The 23,043-nt window shown below is 33.4% G+C and overlaps 2 protein-coding genes across 2 annotated transcripts; one reads left to right on the forward strand and one right to left on the reverse strand.

The window, feature by feature from the left end:
• Window positions 1-784: 784 nt before the first annotated feature.
• Window positions 785-2,921, reverse strand: LOC110666024 (WAT1-related protein At5g40240). Its single transcript, XM_058141228.1, is given in 8 exon segments — window positions 785-1,182; window positions 1,279-1,430; window positions 1,529-1,687; window positions 1,868-2,108; window positions 2,210-2,323; window positions 2,407-2,469; window positions 2,568-2,657; window positions 2,659-2,921. Coding segments are annotated over 8 exon segments (1,080 nt in total). The 5' UTR covers window positions 2,754-2,921; the 3' UTR covers window positions 785-1,016.
• A 7,386-nt stretch (window positions 2,922-10,307) lies between these two features.
• LOC131175860 (uncharacterized mitochondrial protein AtMg00860-like) lies at window positions 10,308-12,051 on the forward strand. Its single transcript, XM_058140536.1, has 2 exons — window positions 10,308-10,533; window positions 11,582-12,051. Exons 1-2 carry the CDS (start codon window positions 10,308-10,310, stop codon window positions 12,049-12,051), a joined length of 696 nt encoding a protein of 231 aa, XP_057996519.1.
• The last annotated feature ends 10,992 nt before the right edge of the window (window positions 12,052-23,043 follow it).

Here is a 23,043-nt window from a genome sequence, read left to right on the forward strand (position 1 = left end):
ACTTTGAAATTACTTTTTTAATAAATTTATCATTTTAAACACCATTAAAAAAAACAGTTTGAAAAAAATTATTTTATTATTTTAATATTTTTATGATTAAAATTAATTAAAATTAATTTTTAATTATTTTTTAATATTTTCTAATTAGTATATTTAAAAAAATAATTTTATTAATAATAATTTCAACAGAAATATTAAATATGCCCTATACAATTACAACGAATCAAATATTTACAAATAATTGATTGAGTTTAAAATAAATTTAAATTTGAAAAACAATATGGTCATGGCTTTGAGTTTTTATATTTTATATATTTATTATTTGAATTTATTTATAAAAAAAATAATTAAATATAAAATATATATTTTTATATTAATATTTATAAAATTTATATATTATATTTTAAATAAATAAAATTTAAATATTTTCTTGAAATATTAAATTTTTAAAATATAATTTATTTATAAAAAATATTTTTTACATATATTATTAATTTTGATATTTTATTTATTTATTGAGTTTTTTAATATTTTACAAAATTTTCATAATTTTTTGATATTTATTACTTTTGGGTACATTTTAATTTCTCCCTGGAGATGGGATAAGAGGGAAAGAGAGGGGAGAGGGAGAAAGGCTCTCCCACCTCTGCATCATTGCTCTGGCTGAACCCAAATCACAAACCCAGTAACCCAACATTCAAATCCAGCAAATCAAGGTCTCTATACTATAATTTCTCTTCTCAAACTCCCATTAACAGACCCACTTTCTCAGTCCCTCGTCACCCTCAATTTTCTTCCTCGCCATCAAAGACCCAAGCTCTATGCCATCACTTGGCCTCCATCAGCCCAAGTGCAGCACGATATCTGCACGCATCCAACGATCCCACGAGCAAGGATTTTATACTATAATCAACTGAGGTCAGTTTGCCAGCTTGTGCTCTTATTACTGATTGCTGATATATAAGAAAGATAAAAATTGCTCAAATATCTACTTATAATTATTGCTAGTATACAGTTTATTTTTTTATGTTTTCAACCCTATGGTGTTGCAATAATGGAATCTCATCATCAAATGAGGACACAAAGCTATTGAACTCGTCACTCTCATTAGTTTCTTCTTCTTTTGCTTTTCCCCATGTCACAGCATAAAACCCAATAGACATGACAATTGCCCCAATAAGACTGCAAAATTAGAAAAATAAAGAAATTAAAGTTAATTAGTGCTGCTTCTCTATTTCTACATGAACTTATTCTGGAGGACTAAAATGCTTTAAGTACCTTCCAAGATGCAAAGCATCACCAAGAAATATGAGGCTCACAATAGCTGTAATGGCAATTGATAGGGGACTGAATATTGCTACATAGACTGGCCCTTTTGATCTTAGACTCCGTGCGAGAATAATAGAGTTCAAAGGTGAGCAGAAAAGTCCCTGCAACAGACACAATCTGAAGTTAGAAACCAGTACTAGGCTGTTTAAAATCCTAACCTGTTGCACTACAAGTTATGTACTTGACCTTCTGTACATACCGAGAATATAACTGCAACTACTGACACTCCAGGTTCTAGTCTCCAAGCACTCAAATTTGCTTCTGCTATAAGACATATTGGTGCAGATATAATGGCTGCACTCGAGTTGATGTAGAAGGATACAATCAACTCTGCAGGGTATATCTTCATTACTTGTGCCTGTAACATGGTATTAATGAATTCAATAAATGCAGACATTGAAACGAATTTTATGCTGGATTTTCAAAGATTTATGTTACATCAGAAAAGGAGGACAATACTAGAGTTTGAACTCCTGAATTTACTGTATTGTGAACACTGAAAGTGGCGTTTTAAGAAATCTTTAATCAAGGCACGCACCTGAATTATATACCAAATGGAGACGAGACAAGAATCAGTGGCAAGTAAGAGGCCACCAATGACCCACTTTGATTCCGATGATCCCAGAGGTTTCTGGATTGAAATAGATGGTGTTGGAGCTGCAATAGATAAAATTGCAGAGCCTTTATAAAGAACTACCACTAGTGCTCCTGATATTGACAACACAGTGCCAATGATTTTAGCCTGAGTACTGAAGCTTTTTAAAGCTAGGCTTTCCATCCTTTTCGAGGCATTCAGATATGACAAAAGAGTTAATAATGACATACAGAAGAAGAAGAAGAAGAAGAAGAAGAAGAATTATCAATATTAGAGTAAGAAAACCTGAAAATGATGGCAAGGATGAAGGTAAATGCTGGTGTGAGATTGCTCATGGCCGAAGAAAGAAGTGGAGAACTGTACTCTACACCTTTAAAACGACATATTTGAGCAACAAACCTACTCTCACAAAATTCAAATATTGTCAGATGCTGTCTGTTTAGTCCTATTAAATCATGAGGAGTTCATAAATAGGATTATACCCAACAAGTGCAAGAAGACAGATTTTGAGAAGAGGGAACTGGGTAGAAGGAAAGACTGCTGTACTGCATATGACAAACAGAGGAAAATAAGCTAAGTTTAATGCCATAATTCAGCCATAGAAATGATGAATATATAGGTAAATGGAGATATGGAGATAGACCTGCCATATATGATGGACAAAGGGACAAGTACAAGAGTGGAAATGGCATTATTGTAGACAATAAAGGCATAGTAGCTCATCCCCCTCAAAGGCTTTAAATAGAGTGTTTACACCAACACCAGAGCATTGTACTGCTACCATGGCTGCAAATGGCAGCACATCCCTGTAGCAGCTTCTCCATGCCATATCTCTTTATCTCTTTAGTTCATTAGTTGTTACTTAACTTTTCTCTTAATTTACATAACATCATCATCAACTGCTTGCTTTTCAAATACTTAAAAGTCAAGATAATTTTATTTGTTATGGAAATTTCAGGATTTTGGAAACTTATTTTGACATTCTCAGTTTCCTGTCATGTCCACTCATCATGCTATTCTGGAATCTAACTTGGATTTTAATCTTAAATGATTTTTTTATCCATGTTAATTGGTTTGCTTTGAAGATGGAAATGAAAGTGACTGTATTCTATTCTAGCTAAGATTCTTATTGCTACTTCATTTTTAATTAGATAATTAATAAAATCTAGTTTCCTGATAATATTAAATTTTAAAATAAACTCATGAATTTCAAATGGCTAAATGACTTAAAAAATAAACCTTTATAAGTCTTTTCAATTTTAGCCAAACATTTTAATTTTATCAATTTAATCTCAAACTTTAAGCAATTAGCTTAATTAGATTATTTAATTTACAAAAATAATTTAAATATTTACCCACATTAGCCAATTTTTTTTTATTTTTTATATCAAATTTAGCAACTATTTTCAAATAAAAAAATTATTTGAATTAATTTCTTTCATAGTTTTGAAAGTTATAATTATATTAATTTTGATTATTATTCATTCATATTTTATGTTTAAATTTTTTTGTCATAAATTTAAAATAAAATGATAATAAAGATGTGAATTAAAAGTATAAATAAAAAAAAGAGAAAAAAATAAAAATACATTAATTATTTATTAGTCACTTGTAAATATTTTTTTACTAAATACATAACTACTTAAAATTTTAAATATTTATAAGCTCAAATTAGCTTATAAACCCTAGGTGCTTATAAACTGATTTTAATAAATTAAGCCAAATATCCTCTAACACAGTTGTGGCTAAAATTGATAATTGAAATAAATGGAAAATATATATCTTTGAAAAATTCAGATCCCTTATATGCCAAACAAGAAAATAAAATTTCTTTTTACATTTTTAGAGCAAATTAAACATGAACAAGAATATTTCCAATGATGATAATCTAAATTTTACTGGAACAAATTGTAACTTGTAAAATTCTACCAATTTTTGTAAAGGATCATATGGTATAGAAGTATTATAAATATATTGGATAAATTATTCATACAACTGTTGTGCTTATAATAAATAAATTCACATAAAACTTACCATAATTAATTATTATAGTAAAATTTTATACATATAATAGTTATATTCTAAATTTTTCAGTTGTGTGATAGAAAAAATAGCATTTGGATTTGCATGCTTAGATTATTCATAGGGAAATTTATAATTTAGTCTTTGAGTTTTGCCTTGCATTATACTTTAGTCCTAAATTTTGAAAAATTAATTATTTAATCCTTAAGTTTTGTACTATATTATACTTTAGTCTTTGATTTTGAGAAATAAATTATTTAGCCTATGTAATTTTAATATATAGAATAATTTAATTCTTATAATTTTAATATTTACAATAATTTCATCCATTAACCAAAGAACTAAATGTTATATATATTAAAATTATATGGATTAAAGTGTGATATAATACAAAATTTAGAAATTAAATAATTAATTTCTCAAAGTTTAAGGACTAAAATATAATATAGGATAAAACTTAGGGATTAAATAATTAATTTCTCAAAATTTAAAGACTAAAATATTAATATAGGGAAAAACCTAGGGATTGAATTGTAAATTTTCATTATTCATTTAGTTTTATACTTATTTGTTGGCAAGATTGAAATTAAAAATTTTCCATTAGGAAGCGCAAAAATATCTCATTAATATGCACATGCTTTAGAATTAGAGGTGATAAGTTTTAACCCATTTTTTAAAATAATTTAATTTTAAATGACTTGAAAAATTAAAAATTTACTCGATTATTTAACTCGAAATTAATTACTTTAATTAAACATTTAAATTAATAAAAGCTAATTTTTGATAAAAATTAATACTTTAACTAGAAATTATTTGCACTCACAAATTGACTCAAATTTTATTTTAAATCCATGGTCTTCCATCAGTTCCTGAGAACCAAAAATTTGGAATATCATCCTAATAATTGGGGAAAAAAAACCAAATATACAACTTGTAAAAAGGTCCATGTAACTTTCCACTTAGAAGAATTGAAAATCTATCAGCTTGTTGGTTTTAGGGATAGCAACGGTCATGGTATCTATGAAAATCACTTTATTTTAATTTAAATTTCAATAATATTTTTTTTTAACTATGTGATAAATATTTGAACTTATTTAATTTTATATATTTTAATTAATAAATTTATATAAAAAAATTTTGTTAATCATTTATATTTTAAAAATTTAATAATTTTGTAAATATTGTAAAATTTATTTATTTAAAATATAATATATAAAAATTTATAAATAGACTTATTGAAAAAAAAAATTTAAAACTTTTAGAATATTCACGATTATAGCCAAAACTTTAAATTGTGTATATTATAGTCAAATCTTAATTACTTATCACAATTGTAGTCAAAAGGAATAAATTGAATTTGAAAAATTTAACTGTAAATTACAATATAATCACTAATATTCATTTGATTAGCAAAATTGTACTTTAATTTAAATTTTATATTTAAAATTTTTTATTCATTATATAAAATATATTTATAATAAAAATATATTTATATTTATTTTTGATTGAATTTATACCTAAAATCATTTTTATTGATTAAAATATAATTTTCAATGTAATAAACAATGTAAAAACTATATAATAAAAAAGTACATTGTAAACTTTTTTTTCTTCTAATTGTCAATTATACAAAGTAATCACACTGTAACAATAAACAACAATTTTTTGCATAAGAATAAAATCCATTGATTTAAACTGTAAAATTTTTTTTTCTAGTTGTCAATCACACAAAGTAATTACACAATTTTTTTTGCCGGTCATCAGTTTACTACAAAAAAAAATAATCAGTTTTACAATCGATTATTGTAACTGACTGAAATTCAAGAATCGATTGCTACATCGATTGTTATTAGCCATCGATTTATAATTTGTTTTAAAATCGATTGCTAATAGCAACTGATTTATAATTAGTTGCTAAATCAGTCACTGATCAATATTAGAAAAGTGTTAAATATACGATTATCAACTGATTTTAAAATCGATTGTTAAATCAGTTACTAATAGCAACCAATTAAGAAATTAGTTACTAAAATCTATTGCTAATTGCAATCGACTTTTAAATTAGTTACTAACAGTAATTAATTTAGGGAATCAATTATTGAATTAAAGAATTATTTTAATTGGCTTCAGAGTTAGCAACTGATTTGCAATCTATTGTTAAAATCGGTTGTTATTTGCAATCAATTCCTTATCGATCGCTAACAGCAATCGAATTTTATAACTAAATGTAAATCGATTGCTAAATTTTTTATCCTAAAAATTCTCACCTAATTTTTTTTTTCTTTTTTTGATTTACAATCAATTTGTGAATCGATTGCTAACAGCAACTTATTTTTTTTTTCCAAAAATTGCTGTCCACTTTTTTATTTTATTTTTTTTATTTGCAATCGATTTGTAAATCGATTGCTAACAGCAACTAATTTTTGTAACTGATTAAAATCAGTTACTCTTAGTAATCAATTTTGCAACTGATTTTTTTCTCAAAAAATTCTTGCCTTTTTTTTTTAATTTTGATTTGCAATTGATTGGAATCAATTGCTAATAATAATCAATTTATGTAACCAATTGAAATTGGTTGAGATTAGTAACTGATTTTATAACCAATTGTGAATCGATTACAAAATTTTCCCCGTAAAAAATTTTCGCCCAATTTTTAAAAGAAATTAGCATATGATAATCGATTGTTAATTCATTTATATAAATTACTGCTCATTTTCTTTCCCCGTTACTTATTTTGTTTTCCTACTATTCATTTTTTCTCTCTTTTCTATCTTTTCTCTCATTTTTTTAATTATCTTTTTCATTCTCATTTTTTTATTTATCATCTTTTGTTTTCTAATATATTTTCTTAATCATTTTTTTTCATCTATTTTCTTTATTATTTTTTCTCATTTATTTTCTTCTTTATCATTTTCTTTGTCATATATTTTCTTCTTCTTTATTTTTTTCTTTCTCATCTATTTTTTTGTTATATATTTTCTTTATCATCTTTTTCTTTGTCATCTTTTTTTTTCATCTTCTTTTTCTTTCTCATCTTTTTTATTTAATTTATTTTTCTTTGGCATAAAATAAAAATTTTTGTATAAATATATTTTTTGTTATTAAATTACTTGTAGTATTAATTTTTAGTAATTTTTTGTTATAATATATAAATATATGGTATTTTTTTTATAAATATGTTTTTATATTTAATTTTTTATTAATATTTTTTATAATAGTTATTATTAGTAATTTCTTATAGTATTTTTATATTAATTTTTAGTAATAATTTTCATTAATAATTTATTATATTAGTAATTTTTGAAAATTTTATTTATTGGAATTTTTTATTTCTTATTTGAAATTTTATTTTTTTAAAATTTTTTTAAAATTAGCAACCGACTTTTCAATTGTTAAATTAGTTGCAAATAGTAACCAGTTTACAAAATGATTGTAAAATTATAAAATTAAATACACTAAATTTTTTACAATTGATTATGTTTTTACTACTACTAGTAACCGATAGCTTTTTATCAAAAGTTTTATTTTTTTTAAATTTAATTAATTTAGTAACTGATTTGGTTGTCAGTTGCTATTTGTAACCGACTCATTGCAACCTACTGAATCGGTTGCTAAATCGATTAGCAAGTAATTTTAATGGATTAACAGCTGATTTGATCGGTTGCTAGTTTCTTTTTTTTTTTGTAGTGGTTTATTGTCAGGTATATTAACCTTTCTAAACTGAGTAACAAGTAATATGATTTTAGAAAGATTAATTGTTATTTTTATTTATAAAATTATAGAAGATTTTGATGGTTGATTGTCTGGTATATGCTCAGTCTGTAACTAATAGATGATTTATTATAATATGATTATTTTGTGTAATTAATAACTGAATTTTTCAATATGATTATTTGTGATTAGTTATTATTATGTAATTTTTCAATTGTTTATTATATTAGAATACGTTTTAATATATATAAAAAAATAATATTTTAGTATAAAATTTCATTTAAAGATAAATATAAAATATATTTTATATAATAAATAAAAAAATATTTAAATATAAAGTTTAAATCAATAAACTATTTTATTGATCAAATAAAAATTCAAGTACTATACTATCTTTTTAAAATTCAATTTAGTTCCTTTGACTTCAATTGTGACAACTAACTAAAATTCGGTTATAATACACAATTAAAAGTTTTGGCTACAATTGTGAATACCTTAAAAGTTTTGGATTTTTTTGTCTAGTAAACCTTAAAAATATTATTGTAAAAACATATATTTTAATTTAATTAGTTATTCCAATAGGCCTTATAAATATTATTATAACAATATATATTTTATATTTAATTAATTATTTATATAAACGAGTTTGAATAATTAATAGCCAATACTCAAAACCTGAACCTGCCGCATGTATTATTTGTCAAACTTGAATCCGTCCCAAACCCAATCTTGTATTAACCAAATCCGTTCTATTAAGATTCGATCCAGTCGGGTACCTATAAATACCGGATTCATTGTCATCCTTAAGTTATTCCAACTTGGTTTAAAGAGTATGGTAATTGGTTGGAATAGCATTGAGAAAGATGTCGCATTTTGTTTACGTTGTTATCTTTACAGACTTGTTACAAGAGAAGAATGAAACGGTGATAGTTTTGTTATTGAAGGTTTCACTAATTGGAATAAAAAGGAGAGTTTTTAAATACATGTTAGAGGTCATAATAGTGTTTATAACCATGCTTGGAGGAAATATCAAGATTAAAATGAATCAAAAGCAACATATTGAAGCTGTTTTTTGTTAACGTTCAAATCTCAAAGCATGGATTAAATTTATCACGTTTACAAGGACAAGGTTATGATGAGAGTAATAATATGATTGGTGAATTTAATAGCTTGAAAGCTTTAATTACAGAAGAAAATTCAACTAGATATTATGTAAATTGTTTTGCTTACCAACTACAGTTGGCATTTGTTACAGAGGCAAAAAGGAATACTCAGATTACTTTATTGTTCAATGTTATTTTAAATCTACTAAATGTTATCAGGGTTAATGTGTTATGAAATAGAGGAACTTTGTTAATGAAACAATGAGCAAATGAGGTTGGGACCTTAGCTTAAAAGGTATGTTGAATCAGTTAGAAGATTGCTATGGCTAAGCTACAGGGCTGATATGGCTGTTAGGAGGTTGTTGCAATGGCGTGCGCTGGGTTGACATGTGCAGCTCAAGGACTGGTTACCTGAATTGTAGTTAGCGGAATTTTAGCAACTGTTATAGCATTAATCTGTATTGTTCTATAAGTACTAATGTAAAGAACGATTAGAAGCTATCTTGAATAACAGAATTTTGAAGTTGTTGTTGTTAATCTTAATTTCTTTTTCATATATCAGTGGCATCAGAGCTTCTCGATCCTAGGAGATGGCGGAAGGCACTCATTCCCATTAGTGGGAGAGGAGAATGACGGCGATGATACAGAAGGTAAAAGCATGATAGGAGAATTTAAGAAAGTAATCGGAAGAAAGGAGTCAGAAAGCTTTGGATGAGATCAAAGCACTCATCGCGGGTCTTAGTTTACAGAACATGGAGAAAGTTGGGAAGGGTTCTACAGAGGAAGGAAAGGCTAGTAGCTGTGGTAACAGTGGAGCAGGGAAATTTGCTAGTGGTAATGGATATGTGAATCAACATTGGGGCCATTCCACAAAATTGGAATTCTCTAAATTTAATGGGGAAGAATTGGAGGGCCGGGTATTGAGGGCAAAATATTTCTTCGATGTTGCAAATGTAGCGGCGGAGGAGAAAGTAAAAATAGTGGCTCTTCATTTAGAAAGGAGGGCTTTGCAATGGAGGAATTATTAGCCTTTGCAATGGCACCAGGGTTTTATCAAGATTAAAGGTAATCTTGGGTATGCCGATTGAGTGCATATGTGGGTGCATTGTCAGCTAGATTTGGAAATAAAGCTTTCAAAGATCCCTTGGCTGATTTACGAAATCTAAAACAGGAGTCTTTGCAAGAATACTTAGATGCCTTTGATGAATTATATCCAAAGGCGAAAATATGGGAAGATCAGGCGTTGAGTTTTTTCTTGTCTAGGTTAATGGATGAGTTACAGATGCCGGTTAGGATCGTTAAGCCAAGAACGCTTTTTGAGGCTTATTCATTGGATAGGTTACAGGAGATAACAGTCGCCGCCATTCAAAACAAACCGATAAGGCAAGTTTTTCGTCTAATCTTGGACCTAGAACGATTAGTTTAAGTTTTCTAGCTATTAAGACTACTGTACCTACGATGGGATTAAAGCAGTAGGTATCTTCAGTAGTTCCTTCAATGACAAAACCTATGGTTGCTGCTACAAGGAAACCGAAGCTCATAAAGAAATGGATGAAAAGCGATCTAAAAGCTTGTGTCTCTGGTGTGACGAAAAGTTTACTCCTAATCACAAGTGCGAGAAAAAGCAATCTTATGTGATGCATTTGAATACAGAGGAGGAGGAAGATGATGGTAATGTTGAAGAAATGGAAAATAGCAATGAAGTTCTTGATGTGCAGTTGTCCCTGAATGCGATGTGGGGTATTCATGGTTCTCAGACAATGAAGTTGAAAGGTCATTATGGAAGAACGAAATTGCACCTATTAATAGACACGGGTAGTACTCATAATTTCCTAAGTGCAAATATGGGTACGTAGAAGTGTGAATTAACAGCAGCCCTTAGTATATCTGTAAAAGTTGCAAATGGCCAGAAGTTGCATTACAATTCGCTGTGCAAGCAGTTTAGGTGGGAAATGCATGGTCATGAGTTCAACACTGAGGTATTTGTTATTCCTCTTGATGCATATCATTTGATTTTAGGGGCTCAATAGTTATCAACCTTAGGAGAGATTACATGGAATTTCCAAACTCTTCGCATTTCCTTTAGGATGGGAAGTGTAATATGTGAATTAATGGGTGAAGTTTGGAATGGGATTAAGCAACTTAATAGTCTTCACATGGTACCACAGTATTATGGGCAATGATGGGTTCTCTGTTTATCCCTGTTTTTTTTGAGCAAGAACATAGCCAACTTTACGTGGCTACTAAAGAACAGCCTTGGCCCGAATAAGATGCAATTTTAAAGGAATATGAGTTGTTTCAAGAACCCAAATCTTTACCTCCCAAATGTTTACGTGATCATAGAATTATTTTAAAAGAGGGTTCTCAGCCAATAAACATTCGGCCTTACAAGTATGTGGGTGTGTAGAAGGATGCTATAGATCAATTAATTAGTGAAATGAAGTCAACAAGAGTTATTCGGGACAGTACTAGTGCCTACGCAAGTCTGGTAGTTCTTGTTAAGAAGAAGGACGGGTCTTGGCATTTATGTATTGACTATAGAGCCTTGAATCATCATACTGTGAAAGATAAATATCCGATCCCTATTCTTGAAGAATTGTTGGATGAGTTGGGTGGTGCTACAATTTTTAGTAAGATCAACTTGAATTTTGGGTATTGGAAGGTTCGTATGTGGGAATTAGATATTCATAAAACAGCTTTTAAAACTCATGCCATTTGACTTAACCAATGCCCTTGCAACATTTCAAAGCTTAATGAATTTAGTTTTTAAGCCATTTTTACGTAAGTTTGTCTTAGTTTTTTTTTTCTTTTTGTTTTGAAGACATCTTGATATATAGTAGGAATGAGCAAGAGCATCTTTCTCACTTGCGAATGGTATTGGAAGTTATGAAGGACCATCAGTTGCTGGCTAAATGTAATAAATGTGCTTTTGGATGTCGTTCCATTGAGTATCTTGGGCATGTCATTTCTTTTGAAGGGGTGCATACTGATGAAGGAAAAATAGAAGCTGTCAAAAATTGGCCTCAACTTAAAAAGGTTAAGCAATTGCGCAGCTTTTTAGCGTTGACAGCTTACTTTAGACGATTCATTAGAAACTATGGAGGTATTGCTAGGCCACTTACTGATATGTTGAAGGCCCATTCCTTTACTTGGTCTGATGAATCTGTACAAGCCTTCCAGGTTCTCAAGCAGATGATGTTACAAGCACCTGTGCTTGCATTGCTCAATTTCTCTAAAGGATTTGTTGTTGAAAAAGATGCTTCGAGTGTCAGATTGTCAGAATTGGTGTAGTATTGATGCAGTCTGGTTATCCTATAGCCTTCATTAGTAAGGCTTTATTCAGCAAAGCATCAGTGGATGTCGACATACGAGCGAGAATTATTAGCAATTTTATTAGCTGTAAAGAAATGGCAGCACTATCTCTCTTCTCAACATTTCGTCATTCTTACAGACCACCATAGCTTAAAATACCTGTTGGATCACAAGCTAAGCACGCCAAACCAACAGGCATGGATGGCGAAATTGATGCAATTTGATTATGAAAGTAAGTACAAAAAGGGAACTGACAATGTTGTTGTCGACGCCCTTCCCTGGTCACCAACACTCTATTCATGCATTGTCATCTATTCTACTAGCCAATAGTTTTTATGACTGGATTATTGCTATATGGCAATGTGATTTCAATTTTTCAAGGCTGATGCAAGAGAAATTGTCAGAGGCAAACTCCCATCCTACTTATCAGTGGTATAACCAACAATTTCGATGGAAAGGGAAACTTGTGGTTGGATATGATGTTGCTTTACGACAACATTTCCTTTATAATTTTCATAGCTCTACTTTTGGTGGGCATTCAAGAGTTTCGGCTACATATAAGAGACTTTCCTCTGTTGCTTATTGGCCTGGGTTAGTAAAGGATGTTTGGGAATTTATTCGGAATTGTTCTGTTTGTCATCGCTTCACATCAGATTTGACTGGATCTTCTGGGTTGTTGCAACCACTTCCTATTCCTACAACTTTATTTTCTGATCTTACAATGGACTTTGTCGAAAGTCTACCATCTTCTCATGGCAAGACAGTAATCATGGTTGTGGTAGATCGGCTTTCCAAATTTGCTTATTTCATCGGGTTAGCTCATCCATTTTCAGCTACACAGGTTGCTATGGCTTTTCTGGACAATGTTACAAAAATTCATGGGTTGCTTAATACAATAACTAGTGACCGGATTCCATTTTCTTAAGTGCATTTTGGAAGAAATTATTTTCTCTCTAAGGTGTTCAGCTTCAGTTATAAACGGCATACCACCCCCAAATGGATGGCCAATCTAAAATTGTTAATAGGTGTTTGCAATGCTATCTACGGTGTATGACTGGGGACTTGCGAATTCATGGTTCCAGTGGCTGCCACTTGCACAATACTGGTATAACACTTCTTATCACTCCATTAAAATGATGCCATTTGAGGCATTATTTGGCATTCCTCCACCAGTGCATTTACTGTACTTTCCTCGTGATTCAGCTATAGAGGCTGTGGATGTATTTCTTAGAAGTCGGGAAAGTACTTTGGGTGTTTTTAAACATCATTTACAAAAAGCTGCAGCTAGAATAAAGGCATATGCTGACAAGCACCGAGTTGACAGAAAGTTTCAGATTGAGGAATGGGTTTATCTCAAGCTTCAGCTTAATTGGCAACTTCCTATTCGTAAAAGGCACCAGAAGTTTCAAGCAAAATTTTATGGTCCTTATCAAATTTTGGATCGAATTGGACCTGTAGCATATAAGTTGAAATTGCCGGCTGATGCTCAAATACATAACGTTTTTCATGTCTCTCAATTAAAGCCAGCTTTTGCTTCTGTTGATGCCTCAAGTACTTTAAGTACTTTGCTCTCTATTTCCCACATTCAAGATGCTTATCCACAAGTAATTCTTGATCACCGTATGGTCCATCGTCATAATGCTGCAACTACACAACTCTTAATTCATTGGAAAGAATTTTCACTAGCAGATGCTTTTTGGGAATTTGCAGATGAGCTCAAGGCTCGTTTTCCTGCATTCTTGCTTGAGGACAAGGAATTTTAAGGGGGGAGAATTGTTATGAAATAGAGAAACTTTGTTAATGAAATGGTGAGCAAAGGAGGTTGGGACTTTAGCTTAAACGATGCATTGAATTAGCTAGAAGATTGCTATGGCTAAGCTGAATGGCTGATATGGCTATTAGGAGGGGCAATTGACCGTACAAGGGCAATTTAAAAAATAATATACTGAAACGGGGTAGAATTTTAAAAAATTACGGGAAAAGGGTGAGGAAACTAAAAAACGTTGATAAAAATAGCATCCCAACACATAAATGCTATTTAAAATAGCGTCCAGAAGAAAACGCTATTCAAAATAGCGTCCTCACGTAAAAACGTTATTGAATAGCGTTTTTACGTGAGGACGCTATTTTGAATAGCGTCCCCAAAATCCCAAAGCAGAAACACGCTAATCATATTAGCGTCCCAAAGCAGAAACACGCTAATCATATTAGCGTCCCAAAACAGCACAATTTTTCACTTGTTTGGGACGAGATTGGACTTGGGACAGACTTGGGACGAGACCGGACAGCTGCACGCCATGGACAAAGATGCTAATTATATTAGCGTCCGGAGGTACAAGATGCTAATATAATTAGCATCCGGAGCTACTCTGTTACAGATGGGACGAGATGGGACATAATATTCCATCACGTGCAGGGGTTGTTGCAGGTGGCTGAATCCGGACGCTATTCAAAATAGCGTCCGAGCTTCGGATGCTATTATTAATAGTGTCCCTTGTTCAGACGCTATTTTGAACAGCGTCCGGAGTTCGGGCGCTATTTTGAATAGCATCTCAGGCGTTGACCATTGCCATCCGCCCCCTCTTCGTAATTTTTGGAGTTGTTAGCCCACTCTGGTATTTTTCGTTTCTGAGTTACCTTAGTACGGTCATTTGCCCCTATTAGGAGGTTGTTGCAATGGCGTGCGCTGGGTTGACACGTGGAGCTCAAGGACTGGTTACCTGAATTGTAGTTAGCGAAATTTTAGCAATAGTTGCACCGTTAATCTGTACTGTTGTATACGTACTGATGTAAAGAACGATCAGCAGCTATCTTGAATAACAGAATCTTGAAGTTGTTGTTGTTAATCTTAATTTCTTTTTCACGTATCATAATGTAGCTAGAGAGATCTTTTTCATGAGAAACAATTTAGCAAAGTTGTTGAAACACTTTAAAATGATGAGATTCACAGTGATCGAGGTTTCATGTGGAAATTACTCTTCAAATAGTGGGTGATAAATGATAGGATGGCAATATGGATCAAATCTTTTAATGATGCTTGCCTATCATTATGGATACACTTAAGATAATTACAGAGGAAGACATATACTTTTGAGTAAAAAGGTTAGCAGGCGCCTTTCTTGATTTTTTTGTAAAAAGGTTAGCATGCCCCTTTCTTGATTTTTTTTTTCTTCAATACAAAGTTCTGAGTTTGTTTTAAATTTACATTTGGTAAAAAAATGTTAGGAATCAGAAATCGATTATCTTAAGCTTTGCAAAGAACATATCAAGATATCCTCAATGCAATGACCTTAGGAAAAGTGTTCAAACAATGACTATAAATGACGAGAGATGATGGATGAGAATATTTTTTTTTATGAAAATTCTTCATTTTGTGAAAGCAACCAAATAATTGTTCCAAAATTGGATGATATATATGTTTATAATATGAGAGAGGCTACAGTGTAATGCTCAACAAGTGAAAACCACCGTATAATTATTCTAAAATCGGATGATATGTTTGTAATTTGAGAGAGGCTATGGCTTAATGCTCAATAAATGAGGTTAAATTTCAACCATCGTACTTCAACTTTGAATGTTATTTTAGTAATGTCCTTAAACTTCAATTTGTCTCATAAAAATTCTCAAATTTCAATTCAACACTATCCAAAATCCCTCATGCCATATTTCGAAGGAAGTCAAAGATGTTGACTGGACATGCCTAAGTGGAATAAAAAAAATAAAAAGAGTTTTTCTCTACGACATGTGACATTTTAACAATAAAGAATATTTTTCTCTCTCCTATCCCCTCTCTTCTCTCTCTCTTTGTTTTTTTTTTTCTTCCCTAATGGTTTAATCCCTTTTCTTTTCTTCCCAATCTCATCTTACCCATGGCTCTAAGCCACCTCAAACCTCCTACGACCTCATCCCTACAAGTGACAACCCTTTTCCCTCTAGCCACACTCTCCTCTGCCCTCACAAATCTATCTCTCTCCTTTCCAACTTCCCTCATGTTATTTCTACTATGCCTATAACGTGCCTTTTCACTCTTTACTCATACCCTCAGTCATTCTTCATTTCTGCTTTGCATTTTTTCACACATTTTCACTGCCTTTATTTGGCTTATATGTCTTGAAACGTTTCAAATCCTCACACCTTTGGTTCTTGAAGGTTGAAGCCTCATAATCTCACTGATCATGCTTTACATGTTATGGGGGAAGGTTCTTGAATCCTCACATTCATAGAATGAGCCTCGCTTGCCTCTGTTTCTCAAAACTTCACACTTGTTCTTCCTCTCACTGGTCATTAGTCAATAGTTGCCCTCCCTCCTTCTTTCTCTCACTCCTCAGAACACATGTGGCACCTTCCTCTCATTCTCTTTCTCTTAGTCTCACTCATCAGTCGCCTCCCTTCAGTTCTTCAATGGTTGAAATTTTGTGTGCATCTAGATTGAAATTTTTCTAATTGTTAATTGGTTTATATTCCAATTAATTTTGTTAATTAGATTGAAATTCAAATTTCCTCCACCTTTCTCATCTCATTATTTGATTCTTCATCTCACTCAAAACACATGCAACACCTTCGGTCACTGATTGAAATTTCACCTCATCTTTTTCACTTGGGTTATTGTCTAGTTGTAATTTGGTCAATTGGTTTCCATGGGATTGAATTAATTTTGTTGATTTAGGTTTGTTCTATAGGATGGATTAATTTTATTGGTGTGGATTGATTAATTTTATTAAATTTGATTATGATTGATTTCATTGCATATTGTGAGAATGATGATTTATATTGCATCTTGGCTTAATTTTTTTTGTTTTCGAGTTTTAATTTTTATTTTTATGTGCATTTGGGTTCGATTCAAATACAAGTAATTTTATTTTATTGTTTGTTTTGGTTCATCATATGGAATGAATCTAGGCTTTGGCATAAAGGGATAGCAAGGTTCACTGGGCTAAATACTATCTTTTTTGTGTGGCGTATTTGAATCCAAGAGATTTTTTTTTCATGCTTTTAATAAATGGAAATTGATTTGCCTTACTATTTTTTAAATTTTAGCCATGTTTAGCATTGAGTTTCAGAGTCTGAAACTGCTTGTAACACCCCAAATTTTTTAAATTTATTATTTTGTGAGTAATATTAATATTTTATTTTATTTTATTTAAATTGTAGGAAATTATTTGAAATTTTTCGGATTTTTGAAATCGGGTTTGATTTCCCAAAAATATAAAACTTTGATAATTTTTAAAAATTAATTTAAAGACCACGTGGCAAAACTAAAAATATATTTACAGTCTACGAATTTTTCTGAGTTTTTTGGAATTTTTTTAGAATTTTTGGGCCTCGCTTTCTGTCCCAAGGCAGAGTAAAAATTCAAAATTTTATACCTGAATTGGACCGGCCGAATCGAACAGGACCGGATCAGACCGGTAGAATCGGACTTGCCTTTCTTTTCTTCTTCTTCTCTTCCCCGCGCGTCCCGACCCTCCTTCCTCTCTCTCCCGTTTTCTCTCTCCTCCCTCCTCCCCAGGCCGCGCCGCCTCCACCCAGTCCTCCCTACCTCGCCGGCACGCCGCCCTAGCCTTCCCCCATCACCGGCCGCCGCCTGGAACGCCGGAAAAATGAGCGCAAAGCCAAGCGACGCACAACACGCCGTTTAGGCTTCTCGACCGAAATCCGGTCGATCCAGCCACCGATTGAGCCGAGTCTTGTGTCAAACACCATCTACACCTCGAGAACTTTCCATAGACACCAAGAACACTAAAATCCATCGAGCGATTTGTCCAATTATTGTTCGGGAAGTTTTAGCCCATTTTGACTTTTGGGCTAGATTTCTCGCAAACCGTGAACCCCACAAGAAAACTGAGAGTACTAGAGCGCTCTACTCGTCGAGAGCTTCGCGGCAATATAAATTTCAAAATTTTTTGACATCGTTTTTTAGTGGGTCCTACGAAACTTCATAGTATTTTTCCGAGCATTAAATGAGATTAGAAAATTCCGTAAAAATTATATACTAACCCCCGTGTTGTGGGCTTCGTGTAGGTACCTTCAATTTGCGAAATTTTGACGGTTGCCCGGGTCTGTGAATTTCCGGCCAGACAGACCGGCTATCGAAAAAATCTTGGAATTGGATCGAGATTTTGGCTACCCCATTATTGTCAGACGTCCCGAGCACGTCCCTGGATTCAGAATCAGCATAGGTAAACTCGAACCTTGCTTTTTCGTAATTTTCAAGTGCTTGAATGAGATTAAAAATCCATAAAATATTTGTGGTAGCTCAGAAAATTATAATTCTTTTTGCATTAGCTTAGTAATATTGCTAAGGACCGCGGGGCAAAGTTTTAGAATTTTTAGAGCTTATTTGGGTAGTTTTTGTAAAAAGGGTCAATTATAAGGACTAAACTGTAATTTTACATATTGTGATTGATGACTATTTGGATGGGCCCAAGAGGGGCTGTGTGATGTGATTGAGATGTTGATATATGGTTTGTAGATATAAAAGTGTGTTTTAAGCCTTTTTGTAGGTTGGGTAGGTCCTGGGTATAGGGGAGACTCTGCCGAATTTTCGGCACGACTTAGGACGTATTTGGTCTTTCCTTGGTTTGTATTGAGTCAATTGTATTAAATAATTGTAATAAAATTGTCAGGTGAGCTGGGACAGTCTTCCTCCTCTGCCCAGCCTCCACAGTGACTTCGGTTGAGTCAATGAGTAAAATATTAATTTTAATTATAATTTCGATATTATTATATGTTCAAGCATGCCCATGCATCACTTATAAATATGTATCTATGTAGTTAAACACTAGGCACGTTTTATGTTGCATTCATAATTGTTAAAGTGCCATGGATGTTGTGTGGTAATTTGGAGCAGTGTGCGTGAATTGGCATGCGTGTGGTGTGGTGTTGGCTATGGACAGGACGGGTAGACACTGCTTGAGATCTTCGCTGGGACTCGGTCCTTTTTGGTAGACACGGCTTGAGTTCTTCACTGGGACCCCGATTTGGTTTATTAAGTGGAAGTCCGAGCTTGAGTTCTTCACTGGCACAGTTTGGATTAAGAGAGTTGTATAGGGGATCAGCTCCCATATATGTATTATTTGACATTATCGGGTGTGTGAGTGCTCCAAATTACATTTTGCTGTTATGATGTGAAAATATTACCGATGTTGTATTTCACTCTACAGGGTGCATTAGCTTTAGATAGTTATAGAAATTATAGTTAAAATTAATAGTTTACTCTTTGAGTCGAACGCTCACTCCTGTTCATTATTTTTCAGGCTATAGGAGGATTATTGTTGTGGTTAACCTACTTTTCTCCTTCGCAGGTTGTTTATTAATGTTTTTGTAATTCTGTTAACTTCTAGAATTCCGCATGTGTTAGAAATATTCATTTGATTTGGGTCTGTAATATAATTACCATGTTGGACTTGTAAACTTATTATTATATGCATGTATGTTGGACTGGATGAGGGAGCTAAGCTCCCATTTATTTTTATGACATATGAGTATGTGGAGGGTAAGTTGAGCTCCCCAATTGATTATATATTGTGTTTACAGGTTGGGTAAGTCAAAAACTCCCCGTTGAAAGGTCCATTTTATGGCCGGACTCTGTCCGGTTGAATTCTTGAAATTGGACCCAAGTGGGCCTTAGAATTGGGTTGAGGAATAGTTAGGCTTACTACGAGCCTTGGAGGCTTTAGACTGGCCCAGGTCCTAGTGCCTGTCTGGCCCATAGATTGGGTCATGACAAATGTGGTATCAGAGCTTGGGCTTCAGATACATAGGGAGTTGATGGATCAAGGTCTAATCCTAGATCTTTCAGATGAGGGGGTATTGTTGGCTCATTTTTCAGTGAGACCAGACTTGCGAGACAGGGTTAGAGTTTCCCAGCACAGAGACCAGCAATTGATGAAGATCATTAGAAAGAGTACAGCAGGGTGAAGGTGGTGAGTTTGGATTTGCTAATGATGGCGCCCTTATGCAAGGTTCCAGGATATGTGTGCCCGACGTAGACAATCTCAAAAATGAAATCATGCAAGAGGCACACTATACACTGTACAATGTCCACCCAGGCTCCACCAAGATGTACCATGATGTGAAAGATAGTTATTGGTAGAATGGCATGAAGAGAGACATAGCAGACTTTGTATCCAAGTGCTTGACTTGTCAGAAGGTGAAATTTGAATACTAGAGGCCGTCAGGGAAGCTGCAAGAGCTCCCTATCGCAGAATGGAAGTGGGAAATGATTACTATGGATTTTGTGACTGGGTTGTCTCGTACTACGTAAGGACATGATTTGATATGGGTAATTGTAGACCACCTAACCAAATCACAAATCATCTCATTTCTTGCCTGTGAAGACTATATATTCTGTGGCACAGTACGCCCGGCTCTATATTCGAGAAATAATCAGATTGCATGGAGTTTCAGCTTCCATAATATCTGACAGAGGGCCCCAGTTCACTTCTTAGTTTTGGAGAAAGTTGCAAGAGGCAGGAGAAAGTTGCAAGAGGCACTTGGCACGCAGTTAAACTTTAGTACCACTTTCCACCCTCAGACAGACGGACAGTTCGAAAGGACAATCCAAACACTAGAAGACATGCTTCGTATGAGTGTTTTGGATTTTGGAGGTCAATGGGATGATCAGCTACCTTTGGTGGAGTTTGCCTACAACAACAGTTATCATTCCAGCATAGGGATGGCACCCTATGAGGCATTATATGGCAGAATGTGTAGGTCTCCTCTGCGTTAGACGAAAATGGGAGAAGCGAAGGTGCATGATGTAGACCTAGTGCAGTACACTTCAGAGATGGTTCCTTTAATTAGGGAACAATTGAAAACAGCTTTCAGCAGGCAGAAGAGTTATGTAGATCCTAGACAGAGGGATGTGGAGTTTGCAGTGGGCGATTATGTATTCCTGAAGGTTTCTCCGATGAAGGGAGTCATGAGATTTGGAAAGAAGGGCAAGTTGGCACCTCGGTATATTGGACATTTTGAGGTTACTGATAGAGTTGGAGCAGTTGCCTACCGGTTGGAGTTACCACCTAACTTTTCTCATGTTCATCCTGTATTTCATATCTCCATGCTCAGGAAATACATACCTGATCCTTCTCATGTGCTACAGCCGGATGTAGTAGAGCTGAAAGAAAACCTGACGTTTGAGGAGCAACCTATAGCCATAGTAGACTACCAAGGGAGGCAGCTAAGATCAAACAGATCCCTATGGTTAAGGTTTTGTGGAGGAGCCAGACAGTGGAAGAATGCACCTGGGAGTCAGAGCGGGACATGCGTAGCAAGTACCCTTATCTATTCAATATGTAATTTTGTACTTTATTCTGCCTTGTGTAAAATTCGAGGATGAATTTTCTGTAAGGGGGGAATAATGTAACACCCCAAATTTTTTAAATTTATTATTTTGTGAGTAATATTAATATTTTATTTTATTTGAATTGTAGAAAATTATTTGAAATTTTTCAGATTTTCGAAATTAGGTTTGATTTCCCGAAAATATAAAACTTTGATGATTTTTAAAAATTAATTTAAAGACCACGTGGTAAAACTAAAAATATATTTAGAGTCTACAAATTTTTCTGAGTTTTTTTAAATTTTTTCGAAATTTTTGGATCTCGTTTTCGGTCCCAAGGCAGAATAAAAATTCAAAATTTTATATCCTAAATCGGACCGATTGAATCGAACCGGACCAGATCGGACCGGTCGAATCGGACCGGCCTTTCTTTTCTTCTTCTTCTTCTCTTCCTCGCCCATCCCGACCCTCCTTCCTCTCTCTCCTGTTTTCTCTCTCCTCCCTCCTCCCCAGGTTGCGCCGCCGTCACCCAGCCCTCCCCACCTCGCCGGCGCGCCACCTTCCCCATCGTAGGCGCGGCACAGGCAGCCAGATGGCAGCGGCGGCGCAGCGTCTGTGCGCCGTTTGACTTCGGCCGAAATTCAACCGATCGAGCCACTGATTGGGCTGAGTCTTGTATCAAACACTATCTACACCTCGAGAGCTTTCCATAGACACCAAGAACACTAAAATCTATAGAGCGGTTTGTCCAATTTTTGTCCGGGAAGTTTTAGTCCATTTCGACTTTTGGGCTAGATTTCTCACAAATCGTGAACCCCACGAGAAAACCGAGAGTACCAGAGCGCTCCGCTCGTTGAGAGCTTCGCGGAAATTAAAATTTCAAAATTTTCTGATACTGTTTTTCGGTGGGTCCCACAAAATTTCGTAGTGTTTTTCTAAGCATTAAATGAGCTTAGAAAATTCTATAAAAATTATATACTAACCCCCGTATTGTGGGCTTCGTTTAGGTACCTTCAATTAGTGGAAATTTGACGGTTGCCCGGGTCTGTGAATTTCCAGCCAGACAGACCGGCTACCAAAAAAATCTTGGAATTCGATCCAGATTTTGGCTACTCTATCGTTGTCAGACGTCCCGAGCGCGTCCCTAGAGTCGAAATCGGCATAGGTAAACAGAAACTTGCTTTTTCGTAATTTTCTAGTACTTGAATGGGATTAAAAATCCATAAAATATTCGTAGTAGCTCAGAAAATTAAAATTCTTTTTGCATTAGCTTAGTAATATTGCTAAGGACCGCGGGACAAAATTTTAGAATTTTTAGAGCTTATTTGGGTAGTTTTTGCAAAAGGGTCAATTATAAGGACTAAACTGTAATTTTACATATTGTGATTGATGACTGTTTGGATGGGCCCAGGAGGGGCTGTGTGATGTGATTGAGATGTGGATATATGATTTGTGGATATAAAAGTGTGTTTTAAACCTTTTTGCAGGTTGGGTAAGTCCTAGGTATAGGGGAGACTCTACCGGATTTTTGGCACGACTTAGGATGTATTTGTTCTTTTTTTGGTTTGTATTGAGTCAATTGTATTAAATAATTGTAATAAAATTGTCAGGTGAGCCGGGACAGCCTTCCTCCTTCGCCCAACTGCCACAGTGACTTCGGTTGAGTCAGTGAGTAAAATATTAATTTT

Source organism: Hevea brasiliensis, chromosome 18 (assembly GCF_030052815.1).
Source record: "Hevea brasiliensis isolate MT/VB/25A 57/8 chromosome 18, ASM3005281v1, whole genome shotgun sequence".
Classification (NCBI taxonomy): Eukaryota; Viridiplantae; Streptophyta; class Magnoliopsida; order Malpighiales; family Euphorbiaceae; genus Hevea; species Hevea brasiliensis.